Here is a 17,766-nt window from a genome sequence, read left to right on the forward strand (position 1 = left end):
GAAGGCTTGGGTAAAACCACTGCAAATTCCTAGGATAAGCAGCATAAAATCTGTTTTACTACTTGGTATCTAGCTAGGTGCTTGGGACCTGGGTTAGCCACTGTTGTAAACAGGATACTGGGCTTGATGGACCTTGGGCTTGATTGGGGGGGGAGGGGAAATTATCTCTCACTAGCTTGCATTGCTTATTTTTTATTCTTTGTACTAGAGATGCTATTTATAATTATGAACAGTTGGAATAAAGCATTGAACTAAAAAAAAGATAAACCAGTCCTAATATCGCTTGAGATCTTTGCACTGATGAAATAAATTATAACATTTAGTGTGCACAGAAAGAAGTGTGTTTGGGCTCCATTTACAAAGCTGCAGTAGAGGTTTCTATTGGATGCCAGTGAGGTAAATGCTCCGACACTCATAGGAATTCTATGAGCGTCAGAACTTTTATCTCATCGGCATCTGGTAGAAACCTCTACCGCAGTTTTATAGAAGCCCGTGTTCATTTTCCTAAAAATGTAAGAGAAACCATTATGGCCAATACTTCATTTTTATTGTATATATAAAACAAAACAATGTACATCAGAAATTCATACAAATTTATTAGAATAAACTATTTTGTATAATTTTCTGTTTTAACACTTTACAAAATTAATATTTAAATAAAATTTCAATACAAAGAGCCCGATTCTATAAACGGCACCTAGATTAGGCACCCTGACTGGGGATGCCTAGCGAAGTTCCACACAGAACTCAAAATTAATTAATTAACTTAACTGGCGTGGTAATTGACCATGGGGCAGGACAATGCACTTTCCACTGGAGCCAGCAGGATAAAATTTGTGATGTTTATTTCAGTTCAAACATGAAATAGTGAAGACCTGACACAGTACTGTGTTTCGGTGTACCAATTCGCCTGCATCAGAGGTCACAACTGAGCATTGTTGAAAATAACATCATTCTTTGAAATAAAGGTAAAACATCAATCTGGTGAGTGATTTCCAGTTCTGTGACTGCTCTCGCAGACTGAGGAGTCCAGGACTTCTTAAAGAAGTCTCAGGGGAGCAGCATGATACACATTATGGGGACCAGATTGATGTTTTACTTTTATTTCAAAGAGTGATGTTATTTTCAACGATGCTCAGTTTACAGTGACCCCTCATGCAGGCGGATTGGTACGCCAAAACATAGTACTGTGTCGGGTCTTCACTATTTTCATGTTTGAACTGAAATAAACATCATTGATAAAGATCTGAATGCGGATATCCAAAAGGTTAAGATGGGATGGAGTGAGCTTTGATTGAGACTCCAGTAGATGGAACCTAAGCACACTACCGGGCAGGGCTCTAGGTTTCTGGCCCAGAAATATCTAAGAAAAAGGACCTTTTAAACTAAATTAATTTATGGAGCATGTATGGTTGGGCAGGCCGGATGGACCACTTGGGTCTTGATCTGCCGTCATTTACTATGTTACTATGTATCACTGATTTTATCCTGCTGGCTCCGGTGGAAAGTTCATTGTCCTGTCCCACTGTTTTCTTTATTTGCATTGTCCTGTAGGACACTTTGTGGCCTGTGGTAATTGACCATGCCATTAAAAGCTCCTAAAAAGAAATAAAAATTAAGAGTTCTGCATGGAACTCAAGAGTGGAACCTACTGACACCTAAGTTGAGGCACCTACAGGTACATAACGACACTTGCCTCAAAAGAGGGCATGGTTAGGGGCACAGAATAGGTGTGGTATGACTTAGGCATCACTAGGCGCCTGTGTTAAGACACTGATAAATTAGGCCAGAAAAATACTGGCCTAATATACGGGCGTCTAACATTAGAATGCCTAGTGATGCCTTGGTTGAGCTAGGTGCCGGTAGGAATGATTCTGTAAATGGGGCATAGCGGTCGATTAACAACAGTGCCGAGCGGTGCCTAGGAGATAGGCACTGTTTACAGAATCAGCCCCCAAAAGTCTAATTTAGCATAAGTCATCTAGGATTTATGGACTGTCATCTAGGATAGGAAACGGTCATCCAAGTCAGGATATCCAAAATTTGCACTCTGTTTCACAAAAGGCTTGCTGAACATGGAAGCTTCTGTAAAATACTTGAAAGGGTCAAGGGAAAAATATACCTATCTAGCGGCACACAATGCAAACAATCATTTTACGAGAAAAAACATGATCAAAAAAGAGCAGCACCACACAAAGCCTTGTACGTGTGAGCAGCAAATTTTACTATACACCTGTGAGAGTCGCAAACAAAAATGGCTGCTGCAAGTTCCCGCTGCAGTCTTGCAAGACTGCAGGAACTCGTGAGACTTCAGCAGGAATTTGCGATAGCCCTTTTTGATTGTGGCTCTCATAGGGCAGAAGTGTAGGAAGATTGCTCCTGCCCCACTTCATCACTAGACCACCAGGGCTTTAAAGGTAAGATTTAGAGGCGTCAGGGAAGTGGTATGGTTTAGAGTCGGCCGGGACAGGGTGCCTGAAGGATCGCTCCTGTCTTGGCTCACCTCTGTACCGCCAGGGCTTTAGGAAGGTCTGCGGGAGGCCTCCCGAAGGTTTTAGCATAGGGTGCAAAGACCAGAGGACTTGAATATAAACAGAGACCCTCATTTTTGGGCTATTTGTTTGGCCCCAAAATCTCAATTTTATATTCGAGTATATACGGTAGCTTTATGAATTTACCCAGGAAACCACAATTAAATCAGATTAATTTTCCCATTGTGTGCCAGCTTAGGTTCACTCAGTGAAGATATCGGAAATGAAGAGAGAAAGCAAAATGCACTCAGGTTTCATGGCTCTTATGTTCCATCTCTCAATCCATAGTATTGTCTGGGCACTTAGCAGCATCAGGAAAGCTTCTCTTCTAATATGGTCTTGACCATCACGGGATCTGTTCGCCCTTTTGTTTCTCTTTGGACCTGCCCAATAAGTTTATTTAGGATTTTTTTGTTGCCTTTCTTTATTCCTTCAACCTACAGTCAAAAAAACAAACAAACCAGTTTATGTTAATATGGAACCACAAAAATCTAAAATCAGTCGATTGATGATGACTGAATTATGTATAAATGGAATTTCAGCTTGATTAAGAAAATTCCCCTTGCTCTTTCCTCTCATTTATAACGCGTGCTCCAACTGATAAGCAGTTCAGGTGGATCTGGATTTTGCTTTTGCACTTTCTTCCTAACTAAAAAGATGCCAGAGCCATCCTTATAGGGTGGGGTAATCACTGATGAACCTGTTCCCACAGCCACACCCTGCAAACTGGTCTTAGAGTATATGAAAAGACAACATTGCAAATATTACACCTGTCCTTAGAACACACCCCTTGGGAAAAGAGAACAAATCCCTTCCCATAAACTGCATGTTCACAAAATGCCTCACCTTGGTTGAATGTGCAAAAAAAAACCAAAAAAAAAAACCCACATGTTAGAGATAGAAATGTACAAACAAAGGTGAACTGGAAGCCCCAAGAATCTGAATTCTGCCTGCAGTATAGCACTGGAGACACAAAAACAGAAATACGGTTCCTCCTATATTGTGTAAACTGCCAAGAGATCAGAGAGGCTGCACATTCAGATTCCCATAGTTGCTGCATTCAAATCACCAAGCCAGAGCTAAATTCTTGTTTTGTAGCTTTGCTGATTGGACAGCTCAATCTATGTCTCCCACCTTTTGCAGGGGCTAAGATATGTGCTGCCTGTGCATACATCTTCACATTCTCTTATGGACCATGGATGTGGGAATAGACTGAAAACAGTGGGGTCGATATTCAAAGCAATTTAGCCAGCTAGAAATGCCTCTTGGCTGGTTAAATTGCTTATGTGGGGCTATCCGCAGATATTAAGCAGCATTTAACTGGTCAGTGCCGATGAATAGCACCACTGACCACTAAACTCAAAACCAGCAGGGACCGAGTCATAAGAACACTAGTGTTTTAGCCCGTTACATTAACGGGTGCTAGAGTAGATGTCTCTCTGTCTGTTTTGTTTTTTTTAATTTGTCTCTCTCTCCTTGGACGCTGTTATTCTTTCTGTCTGTGTCTTTCCCTGGCCCCCTGTCTGTCTATCTTTATTTCTAACTCTATCCTCTTCCCTCAATCCTGCATGTGGCCTTTTTCCTTTCTCCTCCCCACTTCCTTCCAACGTCTGCTCCCTCTGTCCTCCACACTTCCATTCGGTGTGTCTCCCTCTCTCTACCCCTTCCATCTACTGTTCACCCTCTGTCTTGCCCCTCTCTTCTCTTTCCATCCAGTGTCCGCCCTCTCTCTCTCTGTTCCATATGGCCTCTCTCCATCTCCTCCTTCCTTTTCCCTTGGTCTGGCATACCTTCCTCCTTCCATCCAAGCCATTCTCTCCCCCTCTGCTCCCTTTCCTCATTTAACTACTTCATTGGGCAGCAGCAGCATTCACAATTCATTGCTGTTGCTGGCTTCAGGTCTTTCTCTCTGGCCGGTCCTGTCTTCATGAAAACAGGAAGTAGGCAGGATCGGCCAGAGAGGAAGGCCTGAAGCCAGTAACAGCAGTGAACTGTAAACACTGCTGCTGCCTGAAGCACCCGAGGCAGACGCTTCTCTCCCCTCCCAGCCCAACCCCCGCTGATTCTATGACCCTCCCAGCAAGATGACTTTAATATCAAACCTCCCTCCAGCGTTGGCAGCCGCAGCACAACAGGCTGCTTCACGGCTTTCTTCTGCCGTTGAGTCCCTCTGTCGCGTCATTGATGACATCATCATCAGTGACGCGGCAGAGGGACTCAACTGCAGGAGAAAGCCCAAAGCAGCCTATTTAGCGTGCTGCGGCTGCCAACGCTGGAGGGAGGTTTATGCCGGAATGTGCAGAACCGGTATGTCCCTCCCCCTCCAGTACGTGTGCAGCACTTTGCGCGGCGCATCCTCCCACGATCCTGGGTCGGCCACAGCGCTCCAGTGTGGGCCCTAACCGTGCATCCGCTCTCCTGCCTGCCACGGACCTACGGATCACGGAAGCACACAGGCAGGAGTGCGCATGCGCGGCTAGCGTTTTATTATATAGGATAAGCCTTGCAATATTGGGACAGACCAAAGGTCCATTAAGCCCTGTATACTGTTTCCAATGGTGGCCAATCTAGGTCACAAGTAAAAGAATAAAACAGATTTTATGCTGCTTATCCAAGAAAAGAAAAGTAAATTTTCCAAAGTCCATCAGCAATTATGCAGTTAAGTGTTGATATTTAGCATTTAACTCCCTAAGCTAAGCAGCCATTTCAAACCAGTCAGTCCTATCTTTATATGGTGCCACTTAGGAGCCCGTCTACTAAGTTTCGGTAAGCTCTAACGCATGCTTACCACAGCAAACAGTACTTACCACGGGACATGCATGGGCATCCTTTGGTAATTTTGGGATGTGCGTGTAGTTCCAATAAATAAACTTATTTAGCGCAGGGTGTGGGCTGGGAGCGGAGATTGCATTACCATGCAATAACCGATTAGTGAGATGTTAGTGTGTGAGCCCTGACAGCCTACAAAATAGTTTAGTTTGTCAAAATATATACTGCCTTTCAAACCATAATCAATTAGAAAAGAACCACAACAATGCACCACATCTTAGTAAAAGGGCTCCTTAGGCAGTTAAGGACTGAATATTACAGTTAACCACATAAGAGACAGCTGGCTACGCATAATCAGATATACAGTGCCATGGCTAGTGTCTGGATGTGGCCTGATCTTGACTGGAAATAATGCTAGTGATGGCTAAAAAAATACTCCTTGCTGCCAGCTGGGGGTACTTTTTTTGGGGGGGCATTCTATAAATAGTGCCTAGGGTAGGTGCCCCTAATTACAGACGCCTATCAATGCCTAACTAAAATCTGGTGCGCAATTTAATTGTTATTTTAATGGGTTAAATGGTGTTAGTAATTGACCACGCCATTAATAACCCATTAAAAAAACAATTTATTGTTAATTTGTTTGGATATATTGTTACACTTATTGTAAATCTGAAAATGAATAAAGAATTAAAAAAAAAAACAACAATAATTTTTTGAATTGCGCGCGGATATCTGATTGGCGCCTTGTGACACCTAAGTTGAGGTGCCCTCTGAAACCTAATAATGCCTACCTGAAAATTAGGTGTCATTAGGGGTGGAGAATAGGCGTGGTTGACTAGGCGTTGTTAGGTGTTGGTAAATTAGTCAGTGCCTACCTCTAGGATGTCTAGGTGCTACTAGGTATAATTCTATAAGCAGCACCTAATGGTTCATTGACAACTACGCCTACTGACGCCTACAAATTAGACGTGGCTAGGCACCATTTATAGAATCAGGCCCTCTGTGTGTTTGGGGTGTCCAGAGCCTGAGCTTTTTCCCGAGGTGGTGGACAGGAAAATGGTGATGGAATTCAAAAAAGCATGGGATAAACACAGAGGATCTCTAATTAGAAAACAAATGGTATAAATTAAAGAACTAAGGCAGGTATCAGTCAGACTTGTACGGTTTGTGTCCCACATATGGTGACTGGGTGAAGGATGGGCTGGGGAGGGCATCAATGGGAACCCCACTAATTTGGAACATGAAGACGTTACTGGCCAGACTTACATAAGAACATAAGAACTGCCATCTCCGGATCAGACCCATGGTCCATCGAGTCCGGCGATCCGCACACGCGGAGGCCCAGTCAGGTATACACCTGATGTAGTTTTAGTCACCCATATCCCTCTATGCCTCTCGTAAGGAGATGTGCATCTAATTTGCCTTTGAATCCTAGCACAGTGGATTCCTTAATAACCTCCTTTGGGAGAGCATTCCAGGCGTCTACCACTCGCTGTGTAAAGCAGAACTTCCTGGCATTTGTCCTGGACTTGTCCCCCCTTAGCTTCAAACCATGTCCTCTTGTCCGTGTCGTGTTTGACAATGTAAATAATTTATTTTCCTGCTCTATTTTATCGATGCCTTTCAGCATTTTGAACGTCTCGATCATGTCCCCTCGCAGCCTCCTTTTCTCAAGGGAGAACAGTCCCAGTTTCTTGAGTCGTTCCTCATATTCCAAGTTCTCCATACCTCTTATTAGCTTCGTTGCTCGTCTCTGTACCCTCTCCAGCAGTTTTATATTCTTCTTTAGGTGGGGAGACCAATGTTGGACACAGTATTCCAAGTGTGGTCTGACCATTGCTCTATAAAGCGGCATTATGACTTTTTCCGATCTACTCGTGATTCCTTTCTTTATCATGCCTAACATTCTGTTTGCTTTCTTTGCCGCTGCCGCGCATTGTGCCGACGGCTTCAGGGTCCTATCTATCAGTACACCCAGGTCCTTTTCTTGTTCGCTCTTACCCAGAGTTGCGCCTGACATTCTATACTCGTGTTCCTTATTCTTGCTACCTAAATGCATTACTTTGCATTTCTCCACGTTGAACTTCATCTGTCATTGCTCTGCCCATTTCTCTAACTGATACAAGTCGCTCTGGAGTTCCTCGCTATCCTCCTGCGATCTGATTGCCCGGCATAGCTTTGTGTCATCTGCAAACTTAATGATCTCACTGGATACTCCTTCTTCCAGGTCATTTATGTAAATATTAAATAGGATCGGCCCAAGAACCGAGCCCTGGGGCACACCACTAGTCACTTTCTCCCAGTCTGAGAACTTCCCATTTATGCCCACTCTCTGCTTTCTGTTTTCCAGCCATTTGCCTATCCACCTGTGTATATCTCCCTCTATTCCATGGCTTTGTAGTTTCCTGAGAAGTCTTTCATGTGGAACTTTGTCGAACGCCTTCTGGAAGTCCAAATATATTATGTCCACCAGCATTCCACTATCAATTTGCATGTTCACGGTCTCAAAAAATTGAAGTAAATTCGTTAAACATGATTTCCCTTTCCTGAACCCATGTTGACTGGGTTTCATCAAGTCGTGTGTATCTAGGTGCCGGACTATGCTATCCTTGATCAGTGCTTCAACCATCTTTCCAGGGACAGACGTAAGGCTCACAGGTCTGTAGTTGCCCGGTTCCCCTCTCGATCCTTTTTTGAAAATTGGCGTGACATTCGCTATCTTCCAGTCTTCTGGTATCTGTCCAGTTCTGATTGTCAGATTGGCAAGTTTTTGCAATAGCTCTCCGATTTCAATCTTCAATTCCTTTAAAACTCTCGGGTGAATTCCATCTGGTCCAGGGGATTTGTCACTTTTAAGTTTGTCGATCTGGTAGTATATCTGGTCCAACTCCACTTCAACTGTGGTGAGGCTGTCTTCTATTACTCCACTAAACACTTTCACTGCTTCTGGTATTTTTGCGGTATCCTCCTCCGTAAAGACGGACGCAAAGAAGGAATTTAGTTTGTCTGCAATTTGTTTATCCTCTTTGATGTACCCTTTTCTTCCCTGGTCGTCCAGGGGTCCCACCGCCTCTTTTGTGGGTTTTTTCCCTTTCACGTATCTAAAGAAGGGTTTGAAGTTTTTGGCCTCTTGCGCTATTTTTTCCTCATAGTCCTTTTTGGCCTCCCTCACAGCCTTGTGACATTTCTTCTGATCATCTTTATGTTTTTTCCATGCTTCGGTTGTTTTCATGTGTTTCCATTTTTTGAAAGAGTCCTTCTTTTCTTTTATGGCTTCCCTCACCTGTCTGGTAAGCCATGCCGGTTCTCCCTTACCTTTTGTTCTCCCCTCTTTGGAGATCCTCGGAATGTGGAGATTTTGTGCTTCTGTGATAGTATTTTTCAGTAGGGACCATGCCTGGTCTACCGTTTCAAGTTTGTCCACCTTTTTCTTGAGTCGTTTTTTCACCATGGTTCTCATGTGATCGTATTTGCCCTTTTTAAAGTTTAAGGTTTTGGTTAAGGTTTTGGCATGTTTTATATTTCCGATGTCAAGCTTAAAGCTGATCACATTGTGATCGCTCATCCCCAGTGGTACCGTAACTTCTACTTCTTTTGTCGGACCCGTGAGGCCATTTAGTACCAAGTCCAGGGTGGCGTTGCCTCTTGTCGGCTCTTTTACCATTTGTTCCAGGAAGCAATCCCCTAGCGCCTCCAGGAACTTGGCCTCCTTGCCGCAGTTGGAGGTTCCTAGTTTCCAGTCTATCCTCGGGAAATTGAAGTCTCCCAATATTATTACATTGCCCGTCTTGCATTCTTGTTTGATTTCCTCTATCATTTCTGAGTCAGTTTCCTCCGCCTGTCCTGGGGGACGATAGTAAAGGCCAATTTTTGTGTCTGCGCTATTTTGGCCAAGAATCTTGATCCAGAGGGACTCTAGCTTCTCTTTTATTTCCGTCGTAGCCACTTCAACAAATTCTACTCCTTTACAGAAGATATCCTGCAAACAACAGAATGGTTGGATAGGCTGGAGTGAGCTTAGATGGCAACTTCAGCAGTTGGAACCTAGGACAATACCAGGTGGACTTTAGTCTATGGCCCAGAAATATCAAAGGTGAGACCGTCATTTACTATGTAAGTTAATTTATTCATGTATTTTATAATGAGAATAACTAATGGGCAGACTGGATGGACTGATCAGGTCCTTTATCTTTTGTAATTTACTATGTTACTATTATTGTTTGGGGACCATGGACCAATTTTAGCAGGCAATGGAAAAGGTGCTGGTACTCAGTATCACTAAGACACTGCAAGCATTTTGCTGTCCCTACAGTTTAAGTTTATTATTTATATACCGCTTATACAGTATATCCCCAAGGAGGATCCTTAGCGGTTTACACTGAATTTTTATTTTTTTACTTTTTACCCCTATTCTTTTTATTTTATTAATTGAATTTCCCTGAATTCTATTATTTAACGGTTCCTCCCTTCTATTCCTTTTTACATATCCCTTTAATTCATTTAGATATCATTTACATAGATGGTGCTCCTATCTGTAAAGTTAGAAATTTCTATGCAATATTCTACATGCTTCTCTCCTCTCCACTCCTTCCTGCCTGCCATAGTCTGTTATTGAAAAAGACGGGGGGGGAGGGGGTGAAGAGGAGCCACTGCTTGCCCTGTATCGGTAGCATGGAATATTGCTACTCCTTGGGTTTGGGCCAGGTACTAATGACCTGGATTGGCCACCGTGAGAACGGGCTACTGGGCTTGATGGGCCATTGGTCTGACCCAGTAAAGCTATTCTTATGTTCTCCCTACCCTCTTCTAACCCCTTCCTCTGTATTGCACAAATGGAAGAAATAAAATAAATAAATATAGTACTCCCCCAATATTCGCACGAATATAACCACGAATACGGTTTTTAGCAGGGGAGACAGGAGAGGGCTTCCAGAAAGCCAGGAGAGGGCAGCTGGAGCGCTGGCAAGTGAAGGAAATCACTCGCGCTATGCTCCGATTGTCTCTTCCTGTACTAAAGTCGGGCCTCATCAATCGGGAGCTGCGTGTCAAAGCACTCCGGCTGCCCTCTTCTACCCAGTCATTTGTGGTCAGAAAATACCGCGAATGACCGGGACCGTGAATCGCGAATTCGTGGGGCAGCACTGTAGTCAGGTACTCTAAGTGCTTTCCTTCTGTCCCAGCAGGCTCACAATCTACCTATTGTATCTGGGGCAATGGAAGGTTGAGAGACTTGCACGTGGTCTTAGGAAGTGGTACTGGGATTGAACCTGCAATCTCAGGGTGCTAAAGCAGCCGTTCTAACCATTCGAGAATGGACTTCGAAATATTTGTGTAAGTGTTTTCTTTTTTTTCCTATACATCCCTTTTTAAAAAGCTTTTCATGTGCAATGCCATACGGAGTTTCAGCTGAATGCTTTTTATTAAAATACAAATGTGCAAATTCCCTCCAGCACTCTAGTCTTTAATGTGTCTAGAGGAAAGTTGCACAGACATGTTCTTATAGTTAGAGACTGCATTCCCTGAACAAAGTTCAACTCAAAGGGGTTTCCATTAAAAACACATTAACAGTAGAACATGTTGGGTCAGACCAAGGTCCATTAAGCATAGCATTGTGTTTCTTACAGTGCTCAGTTGGGATCACAGGTTACCCAGCACATCCCCAAAAGTAGATTCTCATAGTTCATTTCCAAGGATGAACTATGGCTCTCACATATCTACCTAATAATTTTTATGGACTTTTTCCTCTAAGAACTTGTCTAATCTTCTTTTGAATCCTGTAATGTTGGTTGCTTTGACCATATCTTCTGGCCACAGAGACTACAAATTAATTATACATTCCATATATAACACATCATAACACATGAATAAAAATACAATCAAACAAAATCCATCATTCTTTTCCTCCACAAGTATCCCCTCAGTTCAAGTCTCACAGCCCCCAGTTGTATTTATCTTCCTCCCAGTCCCAACTCGTAAAGTTCCAGCATGTTTCCCCTCCTTGCTCATACAATCCTAAGGCTGCATTTCCTCCTTCTCTCTCCTACTTTAACCCCAGTCAAGGATGAGTCTTTCCTTCTGTAATCATTTATTTATTTACTAGTGTTTAAGCCCGTTACATTAATGGGTGCTAGAGTAGAGGTCTGTCTGTCTGTTTTTTTGTCTCTCTCTCCTTGGACGCTGTCTGTATTTATTTTTGTCTGTCTCCCTGGCTGCCTGTATTTCTCTGTTGTGCCATGCCTGCCTGTCTCTCTGTGGCCCCCTTCTGTTTCCCCCCTCCCAGAGCAAAGCATGATTGCTGTCTGCCCCCCAGCACACCCCTCCCCAAAAGCAGCCACTTTTCCCTCTCCCCCTCCACTTACCAGCATGGGATACATGATTGCTGTCTGCCTCCCAGCACACCTCTCCCCTCAAAGCAGCCCCCTTTCCCTCTCCCCCTGCCCCCTGTTGTGCCATGCCTGCCTGTTCCTGGCCCCCTTCTGTTCCCCCCCTCCCAGAGCAAAGCATTATTGCTGTCTGCCCCCCAGCACACTCCTCCCCCCAAAGCAGCCCCCTTTCCCTCTCCCCCTGTTGTGCCATACCTGCCTGCTCCGTGGCCCCTTCAGTTACCCCCTCCCAAAACAAAGCATGATTGCTGTCTGCCCCCCAGCACACCCCTGACAAACCGAGTGTTCTTTCAATCAGTGCTCTCACACTGTGGCCCTTTAGAAGCATCTCGTCTAGATCACCACATCCAGATTTCAAAGGGGCATAGCTTGAGCATGGATATAGAATGGGTTAGGAAGAGGGTGCTGAAAATGTAGAGGTATATTCCTAATTTTATAACATGTGTTGACAAACATTTTGGATGTCAGCCTTTACAACTGCCCTGCAGCATGCAAAAGTGCCAGCTTGAAGGGACAGGAGCAAAAGCCAACACTTCCTTTGACAACAGCATGCATCTGCCCCCCCCCTCCGCCGTGAAAGTAACCTCTCCCTCAGACATGAAGACCCCCTGCAACAGTAAACAATCCTCATCCCCTGTTCTTATCCTAATCTCTAATTGGGCTCCCTGGTAATCTAATAGAAGCAGGAGCGATCCCAAGTCATTCCTGCTTAGTTCAGGGTCCAGGTTCAAAATGGCACCCAAGACCCCTAACAGAAGTCTCATGCTGCTACCATTAGGATCCAGTCTGCCAAATAAGGGCATTTTTGCTCTTATTTGGCTGCTTACCCCTAGTAGAAGCAGCACAAGACTAAGTGCCATTTTGAATCCAGGCCTGAACCGAGCAGGAGCAGTTAGGGATCACTACAGCACTATCACCATTATTACTGGTAAGAATCAGTAATGGGATCAGGGGCAAGAGGCAGGGTGCTGCTGTGAGGAGTTTTCATGTTAGAGGGTGGAATGGAAGGAGATGAAAAGGTGAGAGAAGTGGAACATTTTTTTTGCCATAAGAACATAAGAATTGCCGCTGCTGGGTCAGACCAGTGGTCCATCACGCCCAGTAGTCCGCTCACGCAGTGGCACTCTGGTCAAAGACCAACACCCTAACTGAGACTAGCCCTATCAGCGTAAGTCCTTGTTCAGCAGCTTTTTAAAATCATTGCCCCCTCTGGAGATGCCACAAATATTCATGCCATCATTTACAAGTATTTTACAAAAGCTTCCACATTTCACAAGAGCAAAATTATGCATGTCCTGACCTAGATGTCTTAATTCCCTCTCCACATTCTATCTAAAATGGGCCTTCATGTGTTCCTAAGCTTAGACCTTTTTTTTATCCCAGTTTTATCACAGATAGAAGGGGAATTTATAATCAAATTAATGGAGCAGAAGTATATAGGAGATTTGTCCACAGCTGAATCAAAAGGTTGGATAAGTTCCTACTGGAACAGAACATACGCAAGTAAGGCTAGACTCAAATAGGGCACTGGTCTTTTGACCTAAGGGCCGCCACGTGAGCGGACTGCTGGCATGATGGACCACTTGTCTGACTCAGCAGCGGCAAATCTTATGTTCTTAAGTGCATTGTATATGCATGCCTGCTCATGAAGGAGAAAAGCTAGAGTTACCGCCCCAAATTGAAACCGAAATAGAGGAAAGGGTTCTTAAAAATATTTGAAACTTGCCAGACAGAATCTTTTGATATAAGCAAATCAATGCCACTGCAAGATAGCATTATAATAATGCATTCTATGTATAAATGATATTTAAAATTAAACTCCAGGCACCTTGTGAATGCGATTTCATGTTATTGAAAAAAAGCCAAGTTACCTACTGCTATTAGTTGACCCCAGAACTTTACATTTTTCACTGGTTATTATTACCTCTGTATTTCTGAAGGTAGTGTCACAGCAAGAACATTTTCTCCCTTCCCCAGTATCTAGATAATTCCCTAGCCGGCTATATTGTTGTAAAATGTGCTTCATAAGCTTCTCCCTGAGAAAGCTCAGGAGGGACTAGATGTTAATAGAGAGCAAAGAGCTAAAAGCAGCCACAAAAAAATAGATTTCTTTTGTTAATTCTGAAGGACACAGAGTATGAATATACATAGGTCGACTGATTTGGTAAACGTGTGCATATAAGTAGGATGATCCATGTGCCAGTAACATAAGTAGGATGACTGATTATGGCATAATTGTAACATCAACACAGAGCTCCGTGTATTTCAGTATAGAGCCCATGTATTATAACACCTCGCAGAAGCTCTTTGCAACTCTGTATGGTAACATCTCTACAGAAGCTCTCGATAAACCATCATCACAGAAAACATATATTCAGCTATCTGGATTTAATTCAGCTGTAGCGGCGTTTTAAAAAATGCTAACTGTTCCAGCTGAATACTGATCCATGAATTTAGTAACAGACATAGTAACATAGTAGATGACAGCAGATAAAGACCTGAATGGTCCATCTAGTCTGCCCAACCTGATTCAATTAAAATTTAAAAAAAAAAAAAAAATTTCTTCTTAGCTATTTCTGGGCAAGAATCCAAAGTTCTACCCGGTACTGTGCTTGGGCTCCAACTGCTGAAGTCTCCACGTCACAGATTAGCTAGAGAACATCACATAAATAAAGTCATGATGCCACTGCATCTGCTTGCTCTGGGAATTTGTATCCTTTATACCTCTTTTTGATGTTGATCTATCACATTCTGACAGATTTGTTCCACTTGTTTTCTGTCCTGAATCAATCCAAAGTTCTTTTCCTCTACTATTTGGGTTGCTGACTTCCCTTCATCTTTCCAAAGTTCCTCGAATACCTGAATCCCAAAACAAAATAAAAGGATTATTAAAGATCACATTCTATTTAGCAGTGGAGGAGTTATCTAGTGGCTAGAGCTAAAGGAAGGAGAAGCAGAGGAATCGGAATTTAAATCCTTGTGACTTTGGGAAAGCCACTTATCCTTCCATTGCCTCAGGTACAAATTTAGATTGTAGATACCTGCAGAGATAGGGGAATACAGCACCTGAATATAAATTGATTTAAACTCTGACTGAAAGATATGAACTAGATCTAAATTTTGATCAAGCCAGGGTGTCCCAGATGACAGGACATTCCAAAAATGTCGTTGCCATCGTGAATAAACAGTCTGTATGGACTAATAAAGAGCCAGGAACACAAAATATTTGAATTTACAGACTTATGACTTATTTACATTAGGTTTACAATAGCCGTAAATGATAACGGTGAATAATACAAAACTTTGCTAAAATAATTCTGATTGGAACCAGCATAACGTAAAATTTATTATGAAAGGAAAAGGTTAATACTGGTGTTCACGCTGCAACTACAAAAACTTTTGAATTTTAATTCTGGTATATTTTTACAATGCTTGTGTCTGGTGCTAATGTGCTGAGCTGGAAACACCCCATTCTCCTCAGCTTTCAATTGTTCTAGATCTTGTAACAATCAATCTGATCAAGCTTCTGAAAGAAGATAGGTTTATACCGTTTCCATATAATCTATTCCTAACCAAGCAAGTGTTCCAAAAGATCCAGGAATCAAATACTGTTTTGGAAGAATATCTATTCCTAGGACGGTTCTTGAAATAGCAGTGAAGAGTGGGCAGGAAAATCTCATGGCTATTCAGTCTTTTATGATGAGAGTTGACTCTTAAATGGCAAAGAAGCATTTATTAGAAAGAAAATGTCCTACCCATGAGCTACGATGGTAATTCTAAAACAGAGGAAATGAAAAGCTATCATTTTTAACCTTTTCTCCACTTACATGTTTCCACTGCAAGAGAAGAATTTCTTGCCATTAAAATTCACTGCTGGGTTGACCTAGTGGCCTGGCTTATTGAAAATGCAGTGTCGCCTGTGAAAGATCTGCATTCAATTCCTGAGTTGGTTTATGCATCCTAGGTCAGCCAGAGATTTTGCGGAGACAATATTCAAAGATTATAGAGAACGGGGCTCTCAGACCCCAAACCCATGGAATGGTGGGTATTTTAAGTTAGAATATTTTAGATGACTGGAATAAAATAGTTCAATTATTATTTCTGAGCTTTATAGGGCTCTTCTTAGAGTGGAGACACCGAGGGAGAAATAGTGAAATGTGCCACTCTGTGAGCAGATGACATGTAAAAGCCCTGTAAGCTAAGTATCATCATTGTTACCATTGGTTTTATATAGACACTTGTTTAAAGAGTTATATATTTTCAAATAAAAGGGGATTTTATGAGCAATGATCTGAACCCAGAAAGTTTCTCCCACAGTAAGGTTCTGAGGTCCTTCCCCCTAAATACTATAAAAATGCCTTGGTGTGTTTTGTTTTCACATGGGGATGACACTGTTGTATGCAGGATGGGGCTCTTAAACATTTCCATATCTAGATGCCCTGATCTGTGGCACCAGATCAAGTTTACCTACTACTGCTGTAAAGGCTGGCCTAAGTAAATCAGGAAAGGATATGAAAAAAGAGCAGAGGGGAAGGGAACTCCTGCAGCTCAAAACAGGCCAATTCCAAATGAGCTGGAAGCCCAATGATGCAAAGTAACGCTGCCAGGCAAAACCCCCAACAAACAAAACCAAAACCTTCCCTGGTCATGCAGTCTAAAATCTGTAATAATGCCTTATTGCCAGAGAAAGAGTCCAGGACTGTTAAAGCTCTTGTTACTACCCTTTTTTTTTATAATGTACAAGGGGGGGTGCATGGGATAAGGGTAGGAAATTTTTTTTAAAATATAAAAAGATTGATAATCTTTTATCAATCAAGATGACATAGTTATGCCTATGTGACTTTATAAAATACACATCCAGAACTACCTCCCGTTGTGCACAATTACTCATGTTCAAATTTATACCTGCTCCACGGATGGAAATGGGTGTATGCACTCTATACAAGAACATGTGTATTATATAAAATACTACACTGTACTGGAAAGTACCCATTGAAAGCTGATATTTTGTAAAATATGCATGTACATTGCAACTCTGACCCTGTTCGGCTTAAATTATGCTCTGGGAATGCCATGCAACTTTGCATGTAGAAAATACTTTCTAAAACTACCTCATGTAGTCCACATTGTCTTCTGTACCGCACAGACGAGTAACAGAAGTACGATGTAGTTAATAATGGTGGGAAAATATGTTATATTCAGTGCAGTGGGACTACAGAAAGCATTACAAATCTCCTAAGCTGGCTGTGGGAATCCAGTTGTTGTTCAGAACTGAGTACTCTGCAACCATCAGCTCAGATATTAAAAAGCAGTCTACTATCCTGCTGAGGTGAATGTCACTTTGATGTGTTTTATGGTGCAAGTCTAGGTTTATTAGCATTCATGCATGACCTACCTACCAAGGCTAATGCATTGATTGTAATGAGTAAGTTATAGATTTATGGAAACAAATTTAAAACCTGGATATTTAGAGGAGACACACATCAAAGATGCTTACCTGTAGCAGGTGTTCTCCAAGGACAACAGGCATATATTCTCAAGTGGGTGATGTCATCCTCAGAACCCAGTAAGGATACTGCCATGTGCACTGTCACTTTAAATCTTTAGGCAGTGCCCATACCACGCACTTGTCAGTGTCTTTCCACCAGAAGTTGGCTCATGGGATTATCAATTCAGTAAAAAAAAAAAATAGCGAAGAAGCCAACTAGGGGAGGTGAGAATATATGCTTGTTGTCCTCAGAGAACACCAGCTACAGGTAAGCATCTTTGCTTTCTCCGAGGACAAGCAGGCATAACATTCTCACATGTGGACTCCCAAGCTGTCAGAATCATGTTTCTGGAAGAGGTTAAACATTGAATATACAGGAGCCTGGTGAAGCCTATATGGTTGGAGGGTAAGATGACTTAAGTAGAGAATAGATGCTGCAGAACTGTTTGCCCAAACTGACTAATTCTTCGAGTTGTGCTCTAAACAGTAGTGAGAAATAAATGTATGGATTGAGGACTAAATAGCCGCTTTGCAGATTTTTTTTCAATAGATGCAGAGTGAAAATAAGCCACTGAGGCCATAACCCATACACTGT

General features: G+C 42.5%; 1 protein-coding gene across 2 annotated transcripts in view; it reads right to left on the bottom strand.

Annotated features, from left to right (window-relative positions):
* Positions 1-530: 530 nt before the first annotated feature.
* GATB (glutamyl-tRNA amidotransferase subunit B) overlaps positions 531-17,766 on the bottom strand; it is a 178,691-nt gene continuing 161,455 nt past the window's right edge. The window contains exons 12-13 of one of the 2 annotated variants that reach the window (XM_033940686.1): positions 14,408-14,542; positions 531-2,968 (exon numbers count right to left, since the gene is read on the bottom strand). In XM_033940686.1, coding sequence (XP_033796577.1) covers positions 2,843-2,968; positions 14,408-14,542 — 261 coding nt within the window. In that variant the 3' untranslated portion in view covers positions 531-2,842. The remainder of the gene's footprint in view (positions 2,969-14,407; positions 14,543-17,766) is intronic. The other variant, XR_004539110.1, reaches the window with a different exon arrangement.

Source organism: Geotrypetes seraphini, chromosome 1 (genome assembly GCF_902459505.1).
Source record: "Geotrypetes seraphini chromosome 1, aGeoSer1.1, whole genome shotgun sequence".
Lineage (NCBI taxonomy): Eukaryota > Metazoa > Chordata > Amphibia > Gymnophiona > Dermophiidae > Geotrypetes > Geotrypetes seraphini.